The sequence below is a fragment of the Eucalyptus grandis genome, chromosome 3, assembly GCF_016545825.1.
Source record: "Eucalyptus grandis isolate ANBG69807.140 chromosome 3, ASM1654582v1, whole genome shotgun sequence".
NCBI lineage: Eukaryota > Viridiplantae > Streptophyta > Magnoliopsida > Myrtales > Myrtaceae > Eucalyptus > Eucalyptus grandis.
The window spans coordinates 71,732,289-71,749,428 of NC_052614.1; the positions used below are offsets into that span (position 1 = coordinate 71,732,289).

At 40.4% G+C, this 17,140-nt stretch overlaps 1 protein-coding gene and 1 pseudogene across 1 annotated transcript; one reads left to right on the forward strand and one right to left on the reverse strand.

The window, feature by feature from the left end:
• Positions 1-1,665: 1,665 nt before the first annotated feature.
• Positions 1,666-11,450, reverse strand: LOC104438359 (DDB1- and CUL4-associated factor homolog 1). The gene is given in 15 exon segments (XM_010051479.3): positions 1,666-2,606; positions 3,217-4,828; positions 4,927-5,045; positions 6,465-6,575; positions 6,967-7,530; positions 7,645-7,827; positions 7,913-8,505; positions 8,508-8,517; positions 8,638-9,055; positions 9,189-9,286; positions 9,390-10,182; positions 10,281-10,447; positions 10,567-10,683; positions 10,826-10,904; positions 11,041-11,450. Coding segments are annotated over 15 exon segments (5,739 nt in total). The 5' UTR covers positions 11,211-11,450; the 3' UTR covers positions 1,666-1,901.
• Positions 11,451-12,122: 672 nt separating this feature from the next.
• LOC120292112 lies at positions 12,123-13,289 on the forward strand (annotated as a pseudogene).
• Positions 13,290-17,140: the final 3,851 nt, after the last annotated feature.

The following is a 17,140-nucleotide window of genomic DNA, read 5'->3' on the forward strand; positions in this document are numbered from 1 at the left end:
GATTTCATGATACACCATCTTGATAAAAAAAATAGGATATGTTCAACACAAGTCCTAAAACTTGTCAAAAAAGTGCAATTGAGTTCTAAAACTTATAAATGTGCAATTAAGTCTTAAAACTTGTTAAATTGGTTTAATTGAGTCCTAAAGTTAATACCTTCAAAAAAGTTAATGGAAATTGCTGACGTCATATTTTAAATGAGTTTTTTTATTTTTATATGGCTTTTAAAATTATTTTTTATTCAAAATCTTTAAAAATTAGATTAAAAAATAAAAAGGAAAAGCTAAATTTATTATATTAAAAAAAAAAAAAAAAAGAACTGTTTAAAGAAAAAAAAAAAAAAGGCCACCGGTGGAGCTTCCGCCGCCGCCCATTGCCGAAGGGCTGGCAACGGTCATTGGCCCTAGGCTGGGTGGCCAGCCCTTGCTCGGGCAAGGCCTCGCCAGCCCTGGGTGAGGGCCGGTCACCCCTGCCAAGTTGGGCAAGGACACCTAAATCTGGGCACGCTGGCCCTCGCTTAGGGTCGGCGATGCTCGCCTAGATCCTGGGCACCGAGCAACCGAACCTCGTGGTCCTCCTCCTCGGCCTCTCCATTCTTGTCAGCAACAAGGGCTTGTCCTCGTCGGCAGAGTTGGCGAGCGAGCGACGGCCTCGAGCTCCTCCTCATCGACTCGTTAATCGACCGAGCCGCCGCTACTCCTCCCCTTGGACACGTCTCGATAGGGCCTTGTCGACGACGCTTGCTCCCCTAGATCCGGGTGAGCATCGCCAACCCCAGGCGAGGGTCGGTGAGGCCTCGCCTAGGGTGGGCGATGGTCATCGGCCCCCCGCGAGGGTTGGCGTGCCCAGATCTGGGTGTCCTCGTCTAACCTGGCGAGGGTGATCGACCCTCACCTGGGGTCGGAGAGGCCTTGACCGGGCGAGGGCCGATGACCGTCGCTGGCCCCTCCGGCGATGGGCGGCGGCGGAAGCTCCATTGGTGGTCTTGTTAAAAAAAAAAAAAAAACTATTTTGTTTTTTTAAATAAATTTAGATTTTTCTTTTTAGTTTTTAATCTAATTTTTAAAGATTTTGAATAAAAAATAATTTTAAAATGCCATATAAAAAAAAAAATTCATTTAAAATATGACGTTAACGCCACGTCAACAATTTCCATTAACTTTCCTAATGGTGTTAATTTTATGACTCAATTGAACCAATTTGACAAGTTTTAAGATTTGATTGCAATTTTTATAAGTTTTAGGATTCAATTATAATTTTTGATAAATTTTAGGACTTCTACTGAATATATCCCTAAAAAATATCATAGAAGCCAGTGATTGAGAGTGGGCCAAGCAGTGAATTTGTGATTGAAATTCCTTGAAGTGTATGCCACATAGGATTTCTCAATGAGAATTTATCACAAGGGTCGCCACGTGCATAGTACAGAGGGATGTCTGAGGGAGAGTAAAATCAAGAGAGCAGTTTCATTAGTACAACGAGCTTAACTATAAAGGGTGTGCACAAGTACCCTTTCATTTATTGATCGTCTCAGTACCTCCCGGTGACTTCACTTGGTTCGAGGAAGGAATCGCTACTATTGCCAGCGTAATCGTGTCGTGCGGAGATCTGAACTCTAAACTCCCCCCTTGTCTGAAAAAAAAAACCTCCCCGCACACAATGGCTAACAAGAGAATTGCAATTAATCTTTTCATGTTTTGAAATAATTCAGACTCGTGATGGATAGGTCGGTATTTTGCATGAGATACTGAATACTTACATAATTCATTCACCCTCACCTATCCGAATAATATCAAAAACAAAATCCCTCCTCCGCCTTTCAGCTACTTCAACCGAAAGAAAAAAAAAATCATACTATCTAAACATATGGAAAATGTTTTACAGCAAGGTTTGGCAACAATTAGAAGCCAAAGCCATTGCGCACGATATCCTCTTCATCATCACTACTGAAAGATTCAACCAGCTGACTTCCATCATCGTCGTCGTCATCTCCCTCTGTCACAATTTCCAATAATCCAGTTCCACCATCAAAGTCAAAACCATCCATTATAAAATCCCCATCTTCCTCATCATCGTCATCAAGATCACTCGCACTATCATCGTCATTGCTCATATTATCAGGGTCACTATCACTATCACCATCTAGACCCGAGCCCAATATAGGATCTACATCAGCATCGTCGTCATCTTCTTCCTCATCTTCCCCGCTCTCAGCATCATCAGGATCAGAGTCGTCGTCCGTCGGCCTCCGTCGACCAATCTCATAGACCCTCGCAGAAGATAACATCTCTTCTTGATCATCCATTGTGATCAACCCCACAAATGAATCCGTCGGTTCTGTTGCAAAGTCAAGGACGCAGCGATCTACTGGAATAGTTGCAATGTCAGCATAGTTGACCGCATCAACTGTGCGAAATGCTGCAAAAAGAGGATGCTTGGCACGACGAGTATGAACAGCAGACATTACATCCTCAAGGTTTCTCCTCAAGATTGCATAAATTACGTCACCACGTGCATTAAATGTTATTGCTGTTTGATCCAGGGAAGGAACACTCCGGAGCAGTCTGAATTTCCGTAGATCCCACACCTCAGAGTTTATTATGACCTGTAACAATGGGATCGTCGCAAAAGTTTAGATGGTAAGCAAAATAAAGCCAAGCAGACTCGCATGTGTTTTGAGTAAATAGGAACAAGATCATAGAAAGTAATCAACTACTGCAATGCAACCAAACTTAAGTGTGATCCACCAACAAGTGCGTGTATATTACACACAAGATAAATGAGCATAATGGACCGACCACTCTTTAATTTAAGGGCACAATAAACGTATGCCAAGGAGTTGCTATCTAAGCATCAGTACCAGCCCTTTGTAACTCGAAGGCAAGTCCCACCAAAAAATTATTTTATAACAAAGGCATAGGGTTGAAAAGAAGACAACAACGCCCACACACATCATAGGAATTCTATGGTTAACTTGTCTCACACGATCGAATTCATATTACAAGCTTGTATATCCCAGATTCCCTCACTACATAATTACAGAATCACAAGTGGACACGTGCACATAAGAGAGAGAGAGAGAGAGCAAAGCACCTTGACTCCTCAACAAAGAAGCTATAATGTTTACCAGTAATGTCAAGTTGTGATCAGCTAATTAATTTTCTGCACTTACATAAACCAGCATGCACAGAAAGACAATACAAGCGTTTAGTTACCTCATTGCCAGCAGGATGAAAGCCACCACCCCCATAGTCTGTGAATTGATCGAATCGATGAACAGGGCCAGAAACTCGCCGATCCCATAATACACCATTCCAGAGCAACATTGTATCTGATGGACTGAAGTGTATCTGAGAATACATATGCGCCCGACCTGAAGAACCAAAAGTTGTGTCCGACAATTTTAGCTCCATCTGATAGGTCTGGATATCATACAAGAGAATCTCTCTATTGCTTAAATCTGATGATAATGCAGCAAAATGGCTCCCAGAATTGCTAAACCTAGCAGCCTTGCACCCTTCAAATGGATGTAATGGTCCATTCCCTATAGAAGAGGCATCCCACAAGCGAACATCCTGAATACTTGATGAGAGCAGCAGCTGTGTATCGCCTGAGACATGTGACTGAACAAGCACCAAAGGAGGCTGGTGGCTTGTGCAGCTGTCTAGGACACTATTGGTATTGGTGTCAAAGACTTTGAGCTCTCCACCATGGCTACCAGCTGCAATATGAGAAGAGTTCCCAAGAAAAGCTATGCAAGTCAAGAGACCACTATTGTCATCTCGGCATGTTCGCCATGGTCTAAATCTACTGAAAACAAATTGACGATCTTTGCGATTTCCAAGGACTCCACCATACACACTTCTGAACTCCCGTGTGCCAAGACGCGCTGTTACATTTGATGGAGCATCAAGACTCCGCTTTGGTTCAGGGCAAACATGTGGGTGTAAGAGTGAGAGAGGTGGAAGAGTAGTAATTGGAGCAGGACACTGCCGATGCTGGTGCTTCAGATATTGAACAACCAGAGAATCCAGAGTTAACCTCTCCATGTTATTGCTAGAATGGGGATCATTCAGTAACCCATGGTCAGTGAAAGTCATGTGACCTGTTTGACAATTAACATATGGACTGTCATCCACATCAGATAAAAGACATGTTGATCGGTCATGTAAGTCCCTGTTAGTTGAGTTTGGTGTGGAAAACCCAGAGGGATCAGTTGATGTACCATTTCTACGGAAGGAATGAGGTGTTACACAAGCAGGGGAGCACAGCCCATGCTCAGCAGTTTGTAACCTCTTCCCAGGTATTGCAAAGCCACTATCTTTTATCTCATGGTGTTTCCTCTTCATTGGCAAAATGATAGGAGTCTTACACTGGGGATCAGTATCTACAAAAGATTTCCCCATAGCTTCCGATGGAGTTTCACGTACAATTACTTGTGCAGGTGGTTTTATGACACTGGATAGCTTCTTATTAAGTTGTGAACTCCCATCATGGAAAGACAGCTGCCTTGATTGTGAACCAAAACTAGGTGAGAAAACCAGCGGTTTCTTCCGTATTGAAGATCCTGCTGAGTCACATCTCAATCTGGAAATATCATTATGTTCAGAGAATCTTAACTTTTCAGATAGAAATCCACGTGGGGTGCGACCACATGGCCACTGAAACTGTACAGAGGCAGATTCTTGGGTGCCTGCTGTATATGAAAGAGATGCTGGGACCACAGTCGATGGGAGAGGAGTCAGTTGAGCCTCTTTCTGCAGCATAGCAGCACTCCCACCCAAACCACACGCTTGCAGATGTTCAAGGATAAGGAGTAAAAGTTCCCTGATATTGGTTGGGCAAGACAATTCGGAGGCTAAATTAACATGACATTAATCATTGACATCAACAAAATATAGAGTTCACTTAAAAGAAAAACAAACCTGGAGTGGTAAGTAATAGGAGTGGCAGCGGCAATAGCTGCTCGTTCTATGCGCCTCAAGGTAGGGGTTGCAGCATCTGTAGCTGCCAACGTACTAGCACGCCCTGAATTTGTCACAATCTACATATGCATAAACAAAATTACGATATAACTGTGCTTCGCAATGAAAGCAAATTTGAGTAATTTGGAACAAGATGCATCATATGGAAACTAAAAAAGGAAGAAGAGGAAAAAAAAAACACTCCATAAGGATCCTCTCTTGCATTCCAACCAGGATTCCTTTCTCCTTTTTTGACCCGAGGGGAATTGGAAACGAGGGATGGGAGGTATCCTAGAGCCGGCGAGCCCTGATCTCTCTGTCTCCCTCCCTGCTTCTCTGTGTGTCTATTTGTTGGGGATGCAAAGGATTTCACAACATGCATGAGCTATTACACAATTTTGATCACCATAATCGGTTTCATTTTCCTTTTACAATGCCACATGGTACACTTAGATGCTGGCCACAATTTACTTGAATTCTAAATAGCTACCCAGCCAAGCAGGGATAAACCCTTTCCTCTTTTCTCTGTATCCATCATTAAAACATTATGGCCGTTTTTGGGCATGAGTAATCACGAGTAGCAAGAGCAGGTACATGTAGAGACCCTATGGGCTCATCAAGCACTATATAAGCAATTAAATATGGGTATCCATAGTGTTCACTCCCATAAAAGTGTTGCTTATCACTATTTAGAACTACTTCGGAAAAAGTAACCTTGTATATGGAATGCAATCAGTTTGTAAACCTTGCCATTAGTGCACTCAAGTCTTAAATCTTCTGAAAAAAAAAAAAAAATCAGATCTCCGTTTTTTCCTAAGTAGAGACAAGCTGCTGACTAGCCAATAATCGCGTAATCGCGTATTCAAAACCCAGTACAATGGCTTAAATTTTTTTTCTTTTTATTTTTTTTTTTTTATTTTGGGGGTGGGGGGTATAGTTTAAGATTTTGATTTTACTAATCGAGAGGTTCTGGAGTCCATTGCATTTCGTAAAAAAGGTTAATGGATCAGGGCTTCCAGCAAAACTTTCACGTGATACAAGATTTACATGCCAAGCACGGAAAGTATTGACATATAGAAAGCTAACAACAAAGAGTTCTACATAGTTTGCCTGCTAATAAAGAGGTAAAAATATCTTTATCATGCTGGAACTCAAAAAACTCAAACGAATACACTATCAAAGTTGTAAGCTCATACACCTGATTCATGTTTTCTCCATCTATTAAAATAAGTATGTACACAATGCAAAATGTTCATAAACAAATTTGCATAAAAAAAAATAAGATATTACTTGGGATGTCCCGAGAATTTATCAAATTGGGTCACTAACGGAGTTGGGATCAAGTAGACTCACTGACTATTGAAACTTAAAAACACGTGCATATTATTAAAATCTTGCTATAATAAAAAATATCACACGTAGGAGCATTACGCATTTTTTGCATCCCCGACATATGCAGTTGTTGACATAAGTTGAGATGAGGAAAATCATTCACTTACCCCTATTAGTTCAATGGCGACCTGGGCTAGTTCAGCTTGCCACCTACCCTGCTCATTCCCAAGTGTCTGGCTTCCAGAATCTCGAATGAGCTCTGACAGTTTTTTCCCAACCTATGAACAAAAATCAAATAAATTCTCTATTACACAAGAAATTGAATATTGTATTTGTTGACAAACTGAATTCAAACTTTGGATTGAAAAACAATTATCCGTCACAAAATTATTGGTGGCTTGACTCATAGCTTCCATGAGTCAAGGCCTTGGAAACTCTGCAAAACAATTATCCAACATTTGGAGACGGGCAGCGGCACTTCTGTGTACTAAGGAAAGTGCAAATTCAAAGTGATTAAATGTGTTCAAAAATTGCACATGATACAGAAAACACTCTGACAGAATCCACATCTCAGGATATAAACAACAACTTGCAGTTTAAGCATCAGCGGAATAATATTCAAATGCCTAAATGTATAATCTGCAAGTGCAGAGAAACAAAACTTCTCACCTGGAGCTTTGTTAATATGTGTGCAATCGTATCATCTCTGGCTAAACCAAGTAGAACACGACAAGCCAGAGCACGTATGCAGTCAAGAGCAACAGGAGGTGAGTATATTCGTGGCTGGAGGAGATGCAGAAGGACCTTTATGCCATTATTAGCACGGACAGCGTCTCTTGCTTGACGATATCCTTGCTCCAGCTGGGCAGCAAGACCGGCAGAACCTGCTCCAGCACCTAAAGATATTCTACGATCTCCAACCAATCCTGAAGTTGATGCAGAAACAGGTGTCAAAGGAGCTGTGCTAGATTGAGTCCCAGATGACGTTGTGCAACCTCTATCAACCCCACTAGATTCACCATTCCGATCCCTTAAATCATTCTGGATGGCCACAGAAGCAATCCGATCCGTGATACTGCGGTCTGCATTTCTATCTCTAGATTCCATGGCAAGGGCATTGGAGCTTTGGGAAGCAGCAGACTGCTGACCTTGTGCAAGCATAGGAGGTCTATTGCTAATTGAAGGCGGAGGGCACACGAGATTAATTAGCACATTCAAAGCAGGCTGTATGATCTGCAGAAATAATGCATAAGAATTACTAGGAAAGAAAGGTTCATGACTCAGATTTTGTCACCATAAAGACAAATAAAAGTGATATCGACATTGAAGTATTAAATGATCACTCACCTCTGGATCGACATAAGTACTAGCAATATTTGCAGCATCCAATACAACTGCAATGCCAACACGTTCATTGCTCAATGTAGCATTCACTATCATTTTACGACTTTGAGGTACTAGTGTAACAATGTGCAGAACACCCAAGGCATATTGAAGCAAGTCGTGCAAATAGCGCTCAACCGGTGGGGCCTGAATAGGGGGAGCATAGAAAAATAAGATGCATTGAATGCCCACAAAAAGAACAGAAGGTTAAGGCAGAACATAAGGCAATTACCTGACACAATTCTAACATGGTCAAATGTCCATTACAGGCTAAGAACTTATCAACTGCTGGCCACCGTGTTCTCACAAAAGCAGGACCCAACTTCCGATCCTTCTGCAATTGTAGGAATACAGCATCCATAGCCTCATTACTAATGTCAAGGGGTTTGTAGGCTGCCCTCATGCTCGAAATATTCCGGGGAGCATTGCGGTTAGTCTTAGATGGACGAATTGAATCCACAATCAACAGTAGATGTGCCCTAAAATATTGCCGTAAAGCAACACATGTGTGATAAGCTATCTGCTTCTCGGATGACGTAAGCACTTCTGGAGGTGACCTGTCATTCCGAAGTGAACTTGAACCGGAGAGTCCTAGTGATATGGAATTAACTCCAGATCTTACTGAGGCTGCATCATTTAAGACACCTAGTATTTTTTGTAAACCATCCAGAGCATCAAAAGCATCAAGGACCGCTCTGAAAACAAAAGCAGCAGCAAAAAACAAGGCTGCATTCTTTCGTGCCATCGGATCCTGGGGGCATTCTAGAAGCTGAATGGCTAACTCAACAACTTGGCGCACAACATCTGAAGGAAGGGCACATACTGTTCCATAATGCCCTAAAAAGATCAGCCCAAAAGAGATGAATATGTTATAAATTAAGGTTAATGACATCTTTAAAACCACAGCCTTGACCCAGTAACAGAAGAATCATGCAAACCAAGTGCTTAAAGAATCACCTGAATCGAACCAATAGTAAACAAGCAAAAGGAAAGACCAAAGAAGGTTTGAGCAATTCTAGGAATAGAAAGGAGTTTTTGCATGCCACCCCTGTCCACAAACAGGGCTGCAAATTTCCGATGAGCTGCCAAAGCACATATTAACTTCATCACATCAGGGCAAAGCACCGCAATCTTCGAAGGCTCTTTATATTTGGAGCTCCTCTGAAGCAACGCAAGACAGACATCAACACCCTTCTCATGCAATACAGGCCCAAGAACCTCAACATATTCTCCCAAAAGTTCTAGGCACTGGATGCAGTACTTTTCTCGCAGCTGTGCCAAGGACTCCATGTCAGGAATAAAGTATTCAACATCTTCATCTATTACGTCCATACCACCTTGATCAGTCGATTCAACCACAACGGTGATAGATTTCCTGTAGGGGATGAACCATGAACTGAATTCAAAGAACTGAACAGACCAGAAAAATAGTGGCAGCCTTATTACTAGAGTGCAGCCTACACTAATGGAGAAACTATTAAATCACAGATAAAGTTGATATCACTAACCTGGAGGCTTCTACAGCACGAGCAGCATCAACAACTGTAGATGCAGCTCTTGAAGCCGCTGAAACTGCAGCTTCTTCATCATTTTTGGTATTAAGTGCCTAAGTATAAGCAAATGAAAATTGTAATAACATTACAAACTGCAAGTTAAAATTTTTCTTCCACAATTAGGGAGATCAGAGACAATTGCAGATGCCAGAGTACCTCCAAAGCTGCACTTTTGACGACTTCAGCAGCGGCGGCAGCGGCTGCCTTAATGGCTTCTTCAGGTGCATTTGCTTCTCTCGCTTCAGCTTCTGCTGCTCTGACTGCTGCCTTCACAAGATCAGAGATATCTCGACTACCAACTTTGCAATCTCCAATTAGCTCCATAAGATCATCTCTTTCTGAGGACAAACCATCAGCACCTCGAGTTGCTAATTTCCGGGTATCAGGTACTTTTTTCACATCAACATGTCTTGAGGAGCTCTTGTCTTTAATACTCCTCCCAACACCTAACCGAGTACCCGATCCTGGAGAGGTCAAGACTTGTTCATTCTCCACCGCTCCTTCACCAACCCTCCCCTTCCCTCTCGATTTTGCCCATCCACGATGTGTTCTACGCCTTGAAGATTCATCCCTACCACTTTCATCAAGATCTCCAGATTTTGACTTCTCATTGACCAGACTATCAAGTGGTTCCCTAGCAATTCGGCTATCTTCTCCACATGCTTGCCAACCACTGCCTCCATCCTGGTCCCTTTCAGAAGCTTGATCCTCCAAGCATCTCTCATCTGGCAGCCTGACATCCTCTGAATGCGGCACTTCCACAACCTGCCGCACTCTCCCCCGACTTTCTTCTCTACCTCTAACAGAATTCAACACAGAAGTACTTTTGCTCTCTGCCAGATGAGTAGTATCTCTCTGTCCAGCATCTCCAAGGACCCGTACACGAAGATAATGCATAAGCTTGGCAGACAGTCCACAAGTCAACACATCCTCCACCAATGGACCACCACTAATCAATCATAAAAGTTAGAACTATCAAAATGGGAAAAAATGGATAATGACTGCAGTAGCTAACCCCACATAAGCCACTAAATTCGAGAAGCATACTTGGACAAAGAGAGTGCAAGAAGTCCGGTGGCATAGGTCCTCAACATATCATTGTCCGAGGCCTCCCTTCTACCAGCATCAAACTTGAACTTAGAATCGTCAGCCGGCTCATCAATCACCCAGCGTTTTATGTTCTCCAAAGCATCATCTTCAAAAACATGGGGATACTGTGTTCCATTTAATATAGCTTGTCAAATAAATAAATATGTAAAAAGGGAAACTACTGGCGAAGTTAAAAGCGGAAAGGCACAGGAATCTGCGGGTGGGAAGGACAGATGAATCATACCACCCAAGTGAGCGAACAGGCCAGAAGAAGCCTAGCAGCAGCTGCCTGGACTGAGGTGGAGAAGGTATTTTCACAGAGGTACTTGGAAGACACCAAATCGAAGAATTCATCGTTGTCCTGCATGGACATGAAGGAGCAATTACAGGAGAATTCTCAAAAAGGGACGTGGAAAGGGAATGCTCTCAGTGCCAAGGGAGTCTTCACCGCAATGCACGTACGTCTCGAGGGAACTAGGAAGGTAAAGAATGTCCCAACTTACGCGGAGTAGGTTGCCGAGGCGCCCAATGGTGTGAGTGGAGCGAGCATTATTGGAGGACTGATCACTTCGTTCCAAGTATCTGCAATATGGGCGCCGAAGAAGCCCAGAAAGAGACTATTCAGCGATGAACTGATTGTAAAGAAGGAATGCCCAGAAGCACGTGGGGGGCACCAAGGGGAAGAAGAAGGGAGGAGGGTGGCAGTGGCGGGCGGTACCGGCACTCGTGGGTCTCGAGGAGAGAGGAGAGAGCGTGGAGGAGGGCAGGGCTGGGATTGTCGGGAGAAGCGGTGACCCTGTCCATGAGGCTCTGAGCCTTGGCCACCGCCTCCTCCTCCTCGTTCCGCGCCTCCTCCGCCGCGGCGGGCTGCCTCGTCGGTTCTTCCATGGCGGCGGTCGCTCCTTCTCGATCGGGCTGCGCGCGCCGGGACTCTCTCGAGAGCGCTCTACTGGGATGGAATTGCGGGGGGCGCGGCGTCGTGTTGTATCGTTGCGTTTTCCACCGGGTTTGATAGGGGGAGGGGGCGGGCTTACGAGGTATTTGCAGGGGTTGAGAGAGAGAGAGAAAAAGGAGGAGAAGACGGAGGAGGAGAAGGTGGTGGTGGTGACTGGTGATGGTGCTGGGGTCGAACGGGGGGTAGGGATTATAACTCGATTAAACCGGTGGTGGTCTGGTGGATCGGAATGTTCCCGATGGAACCGACCCGGATGAAGGATTCCCCCTCCTTCAGCGTTGTCTCTAATTCCAACCCTACCGGCTACGACCACCACCTTCAGCGAAACAGTATTGGGCCCGGCCTGAACCGATTTCTTGGGCCGGTCCAATGAGCATGCTGAGTCGGGAGGGAGTTCCGTGGGGATTATCATTGAATTTAACTTTATTTAATCCCCGCTATAAATGCATCTCTCTTTGGTCAAAATTAAATCTATTTCAACCATTCTACCCTTATATACCGTGAGCTTCACCAAAATGTCGACCTTTAGATTCACGTGCTATTTTACTCGTTATTTTCTTTCTGAAATTTAGTTGTTATTCTAAATTTCAAGAGGAAAGTTAAAAAGGAAGAAGAGTGTTTTATCTAATATTATTATTAAGAGAGACGTCGCATATTTGATGTCTCTCCCTCTTTCATCATTATATGTTAAAAAAAGAAGAGCAATACTCCTTTGGTATCCATTTACTTAAGATATGTCGTTTCTAGTCTATATCTTTCTATTCCTATATACGGAAAATTAAAAGATCATTATATAATAATCCATAAAAGAAATCGAAATAGAAAAAGAAAAATGGAAGTTTGGAATGATTTTAAAATCTTTTCTACTAGGGGGAATCCAGTATCCTTATGCATTAACATAATAATTCAGTCATTATGGTTGGACTCTATTATGGATTTCTAACTACATTCTCCATAAAGGCTCTTTTATCTCTTCCTTCTTCAAGCTTGGGTTCTAGAAGAAGGTGAAGAAGGAACCAAGAAGAAGGTATCGGCAACAGTGGGTTTTATTGCAGGACAGCTCATGATATTCATATCAATCTATCATGCACCTCTGCATCTAATATTGGATAAACCCCATACAATAACTGTCCTAACTTTTAGAACAATCACAAACACTTTTTTGATTATGGATCTAATACTAGAAATTCAATGCTTAATCTTAGCATTTAATGTGTTTTCTTGAATAATCTCATTTTTCAATTATTCAATTATTTCATTTTACTAAGTTCAATGTTAGCCGGATTAGTCAACATTTATATATTTCGATGCAACAACAAGATATTATTTATAACAGGTAGTTTTGTTGGTTGGTTAATTAGTTACATTTTTTTCATGAAACCTTAGAAACAGAAGAAAGGAGGGAAAACAAGGAAGAAACAAATGTAGAAATAGAAATAACTTTCAAAATAAAGGGGACTAAATAGGAACAAGAGGGATCCACCGAAGAACATCCTCCTCCTTCTCTTTTTTTGGAAGAAAATGAAGATCTAGACAAAATCGATAAAAGGGAAGAGATTCAAGTGAATGAAAAGGAAAAAACAAACGATGATTTCAATTTTCAAGAGACATTCTATAAAGATAGCCAAGTTTATAAAACTTCTTATATGGACAGAAATAAAAATAAGGAAAAAACCACAAAAAAAAAAACTCAAAAATTTTGCCCAAAGTGACAAATTTACCCTAAACTTTTTTGTTGTGACATAAAAAATCCCAAACTTTGTTAATCATGACACATTTATTCAAAAAAAAATTGTGACACAAAAGACCTTGAATTTCTATTAGTGTGATACATTTACCTAAACTATAGGGCATTTTGGTCTTTTAACTTTTTTTAAAAAATTTCTCCTTTTTTCTTTTTTTCTTCTTCTTCTATCTTCCCTCCGCTAGCCATGGTGGAGCTAGCTGAGGGAAGCTGGCATTGGGCTAGGGCCACCCTCGTCGGCATCGAGCAAGGGGTGGCCCTCGGCTAGGTTAGGCACCCCGCCCGAGTCTAGTGAGGGGTGTCCTTGCCAGGCCCTCACCGGTGTCGGGCGAGGGCCTCCCTCACTAGGCCCTCGCTCGAGTCTAGCGAGGGCGACCCTCACTCGACGCCGACAAGGGCGACCCTCGTCGAATGCCGGCTTCCTTTCACCGACCCTACCATGGCTAGTGGAGGGAAAAGAGAAGAAGAAGAAAAAAAGAAAAAAAAAAAAAAAAAAAAAAAAAGGAAAAGGAAAACATAAAAAAAATAAGACGAAAATGCCTTTGATGGGGTAAATGTGTCATGGTTTGCAAAGTTTGGGGTTTTTCATGTCATAAAAAAAAAAGGTTTAGGGTAAATTTATCACTTTGAGTAAAGTTTGGGGTTTTTGGTATTTTTTTCCCAAAAAATAAAGAGAATTTAAAGTTAGAAATATTTTTAAAAGATCCATTTTTATTATGGTTTGAAAAAAATAAGAAAGATATTTATTAATTATTGCAACTATTAAATAGAATAAGAATTTTTTTTTGAAAAAAATGGAACTTTCAAAAATTTCAAAATTTAAAAATACAAAAAGGAATAAATTAATAAAAAATTAATAAAAAAGTAAATATAATAAGAGAGAAGAAGAGATGCGACCACCCCTACACATTTGATACCTTCTTTGAAAAAGAAACTCGCAACACCGAAACCATCCGTAATTCCATCAATTACTCGTTTATTAAAAAAAAAATGAATTAGTTCAGCTAGTCCTCTTATACCCTGAGTTAAGGATATTGTATAAAAAGCATCTATGTAACCACAATTATATGACCAATCATATGTCACATTTCTTATTATGTCCCTTAAAATTCTATTATGACCTATTTCAGAAAACGAATTTAGTAAGTTTAAATTTTATAAAGATGAATAAATAGGCTTATATAAAAATGATGCTATAAATATTTCGATAGAAGCTATACGGACAAAAAAACATGGATTTGTCACAAATTCATATCAATTCACAGAATTATGTGAATTTGGATGTAAAAGGTTTATAGAAGGATTAAACAATTTATATAATATATCCAAATGAATTCCTTCTTGATTAAAAGCAAAGGAATTTCCTACAACTCCAACAAACAAAGTAAATAACACTAATATGACCATATGATATAACATGGTATTGTTCGATTAGTGAGGATAAAAGAAAGTATTTCCAGTGACAAAATGAGTAATAGTATAGAAAATAAAATAACTCAACTAAGTCAGATCTTATACCTTCCAAAACCAATTTTAATGAAATAATAAGAAAGAACTACTAATTGAATTTCATCCGCAATTCAACCACCCACTTGTTTTCTCAAATAACAGCTACCCTTTCTTTTTTCTATGCAACGATCAATTTATTTTCTTTTTCTTTGTACGTACTTGTCTTTGCTCTAACCCCACCACCCACAACTATCTGGATTTATATATTTATGTAAGTGATTCTATTACTCTTGTAGTGGCGATTGGTGCTCTTTTTCGTTAAGTAAAAAAAAAAAAAAAAAAGGCCCTAAACCAACATTTCTCTTTATTTCAGGTATGGGCAATTCATTCCAATGAAATATCATATGGCAATTAGGGCTACGCATGGTAACCTTCCCCAGCCCAAAAATTTCTATTCTTTTCTTCCCCGGAACAAAAAAAGAATAAAAACCTGTTTGATAACGGCAAGTTAGTTTTTTGTTCCTAAACAAAAATTTAGCCCGGGAATGGTTTTGGAATAGAAATAAGAAGTAAAAAAGTTGCTTCTTGTTCGGGAACAAGTTTAAGAAATAGGTTAATTTTTTTTTTCTTTTATTCTTCTCTTGCCGACCGCCATTTACCGCTGTTGACCGCTGCCCGCCGCCGCTGCCGGCCGCCGCCACCGCCGCCGGCCCGCCGCCCTTGGCCGCCGGCCGCCGCCACCGCCGCCCGGCCGACCGCCGCTGTCGGAGGCCGACCGACATCGGCCGTCGCCGACGCTGCCGACGCCGCCGGACGCCGCCGCCGCACGTCCCCACAGGCGGTAGCGTGGCTGGTCTATCGGCAAAAATAAAAAACAAATAAATATAACAAAGAAACTGTTTTTTACCAAACGCATTTATATTCTTTTTCTATTTCTAGAGTAAAAATTTTGTGTAGTTACCAAACAGGTTTTTTTTTACATAGAAATTGTTCCCCAAAATAGAAATAAGAACTATTTCTGAAAAGAAATTGTTCCCCAACCAAGAAATGTTCTCATGCACACCCTAGATGGTTGCTGAGCTATATTACTAGAAATCTACTGATTACATAAATCATTTTCTTCTCAAAAGAATTTGAAAGAAGTTGGACCTACCTCACCCGTTGCTATACTATTCGGTTTAAGACAGCAACTAAATACTAAATGCCCACGCAGCATCAGATCAATCGTATTTTACCATCTAGCTTTTCAAGGATCACTTAATTAATATTTACTTTTACTAACAGTATTTAATATTACCGACACTTATAATCTTATATATATATATATCTTCTTTTCTTTTTTTTTCAAAATCCAAATTCTGTTGATACGCATTATTCTTATATTTAATGGTCTCAACTCAATGCGTTTAGCTCACTAACTATCAGCAAGCTTCATTCATCAAAAGAACCCTACATTAATTCCATCTCTAATTAGCTATGAGAAACTACATCCTTACTAGACTACAGATTTCATGTATAGGAGAAGCCATGATAACTTTCTCAATTAGTGTCAGCATTAGCCGGAATTAAGAGAACGTTTTTCAAATTATTTACTAAGTGAACATAGATGGCACGCCACAAAACATAATTGTGTCACATGGCTAATATTCAATCAATTATCATTCGTTTAGGGATTTATCATCCTCGAACTTTTATAACTTAATCGAGTACATAAATTATGTCGATAATGTTGAAGCACAAGAATAAAAAATTCCTATCTATAGTTAGAGATTCCTCTGTTTATTTCGATACCCCCAATAGACAAATATATAGTGAAAGTCTACAAAGTTGTCAATTCCTTAAACACCAAAACTTTTTCAAAACACAAAACTCTTTGATTCAAGTCATCAAAACCCTGACCATCTTTGACTTGAGATCAAGCCATGTAACGGCTTCAAGTTACAAAGACTCCAACTATTTTTGACTTAAGATCAAGCCATCAAGGCCTTCAAGTCCAATTCATGGAAAGGATTCAAATTTGGTGATGTTCGATTTGAGATCAAGCCATTGAGATCATTATATTGTGCACGAGACTCGAGAGAAGAGAACGTTAGAGGACATCTACTATTCAAGATTGTAATTAAAGATTGTTCTACATTTACTGAAATTAAATACAATTTATATACATTTTCTGGTCTAAATTCATATTGGAAATTATTATTTGTGCATAAACACATGTTAAAGTCAAAGCTTGATCGCTTTTATGCTTGCCACGTGGTGTTTCACTTCGTGGGTGTTCAATCTTATGTTTGCCATGTGGCATAAGTTCACCACACGATCTGAATTCTGTCCATAAGTTTATGAACTTGTCATCCCAAAATCTATTTTATTGACTTTAAATTTCGAAAAGACAAAGGATCTCAAAAGAGAAAGCACTTTCAATTTTATATTTCATTTAATTCAAGCAAGTCTTTTAACTAAGAATGAAATAAATGATAAAGTTTATTTCAAATTATAAAATTGATCAACCTAAAAATGAAGTATATGAAATGAACGATACGATTTTTTTTTTCAAAATGATGCATTTCTTGAATGCAACCAAATTTATTTAACTACGAATGAAATAAATAATATAGTTTATTTAATTCAACAATACTTTAAGAATATTGTTTTATTAGGAATGAAACAAAT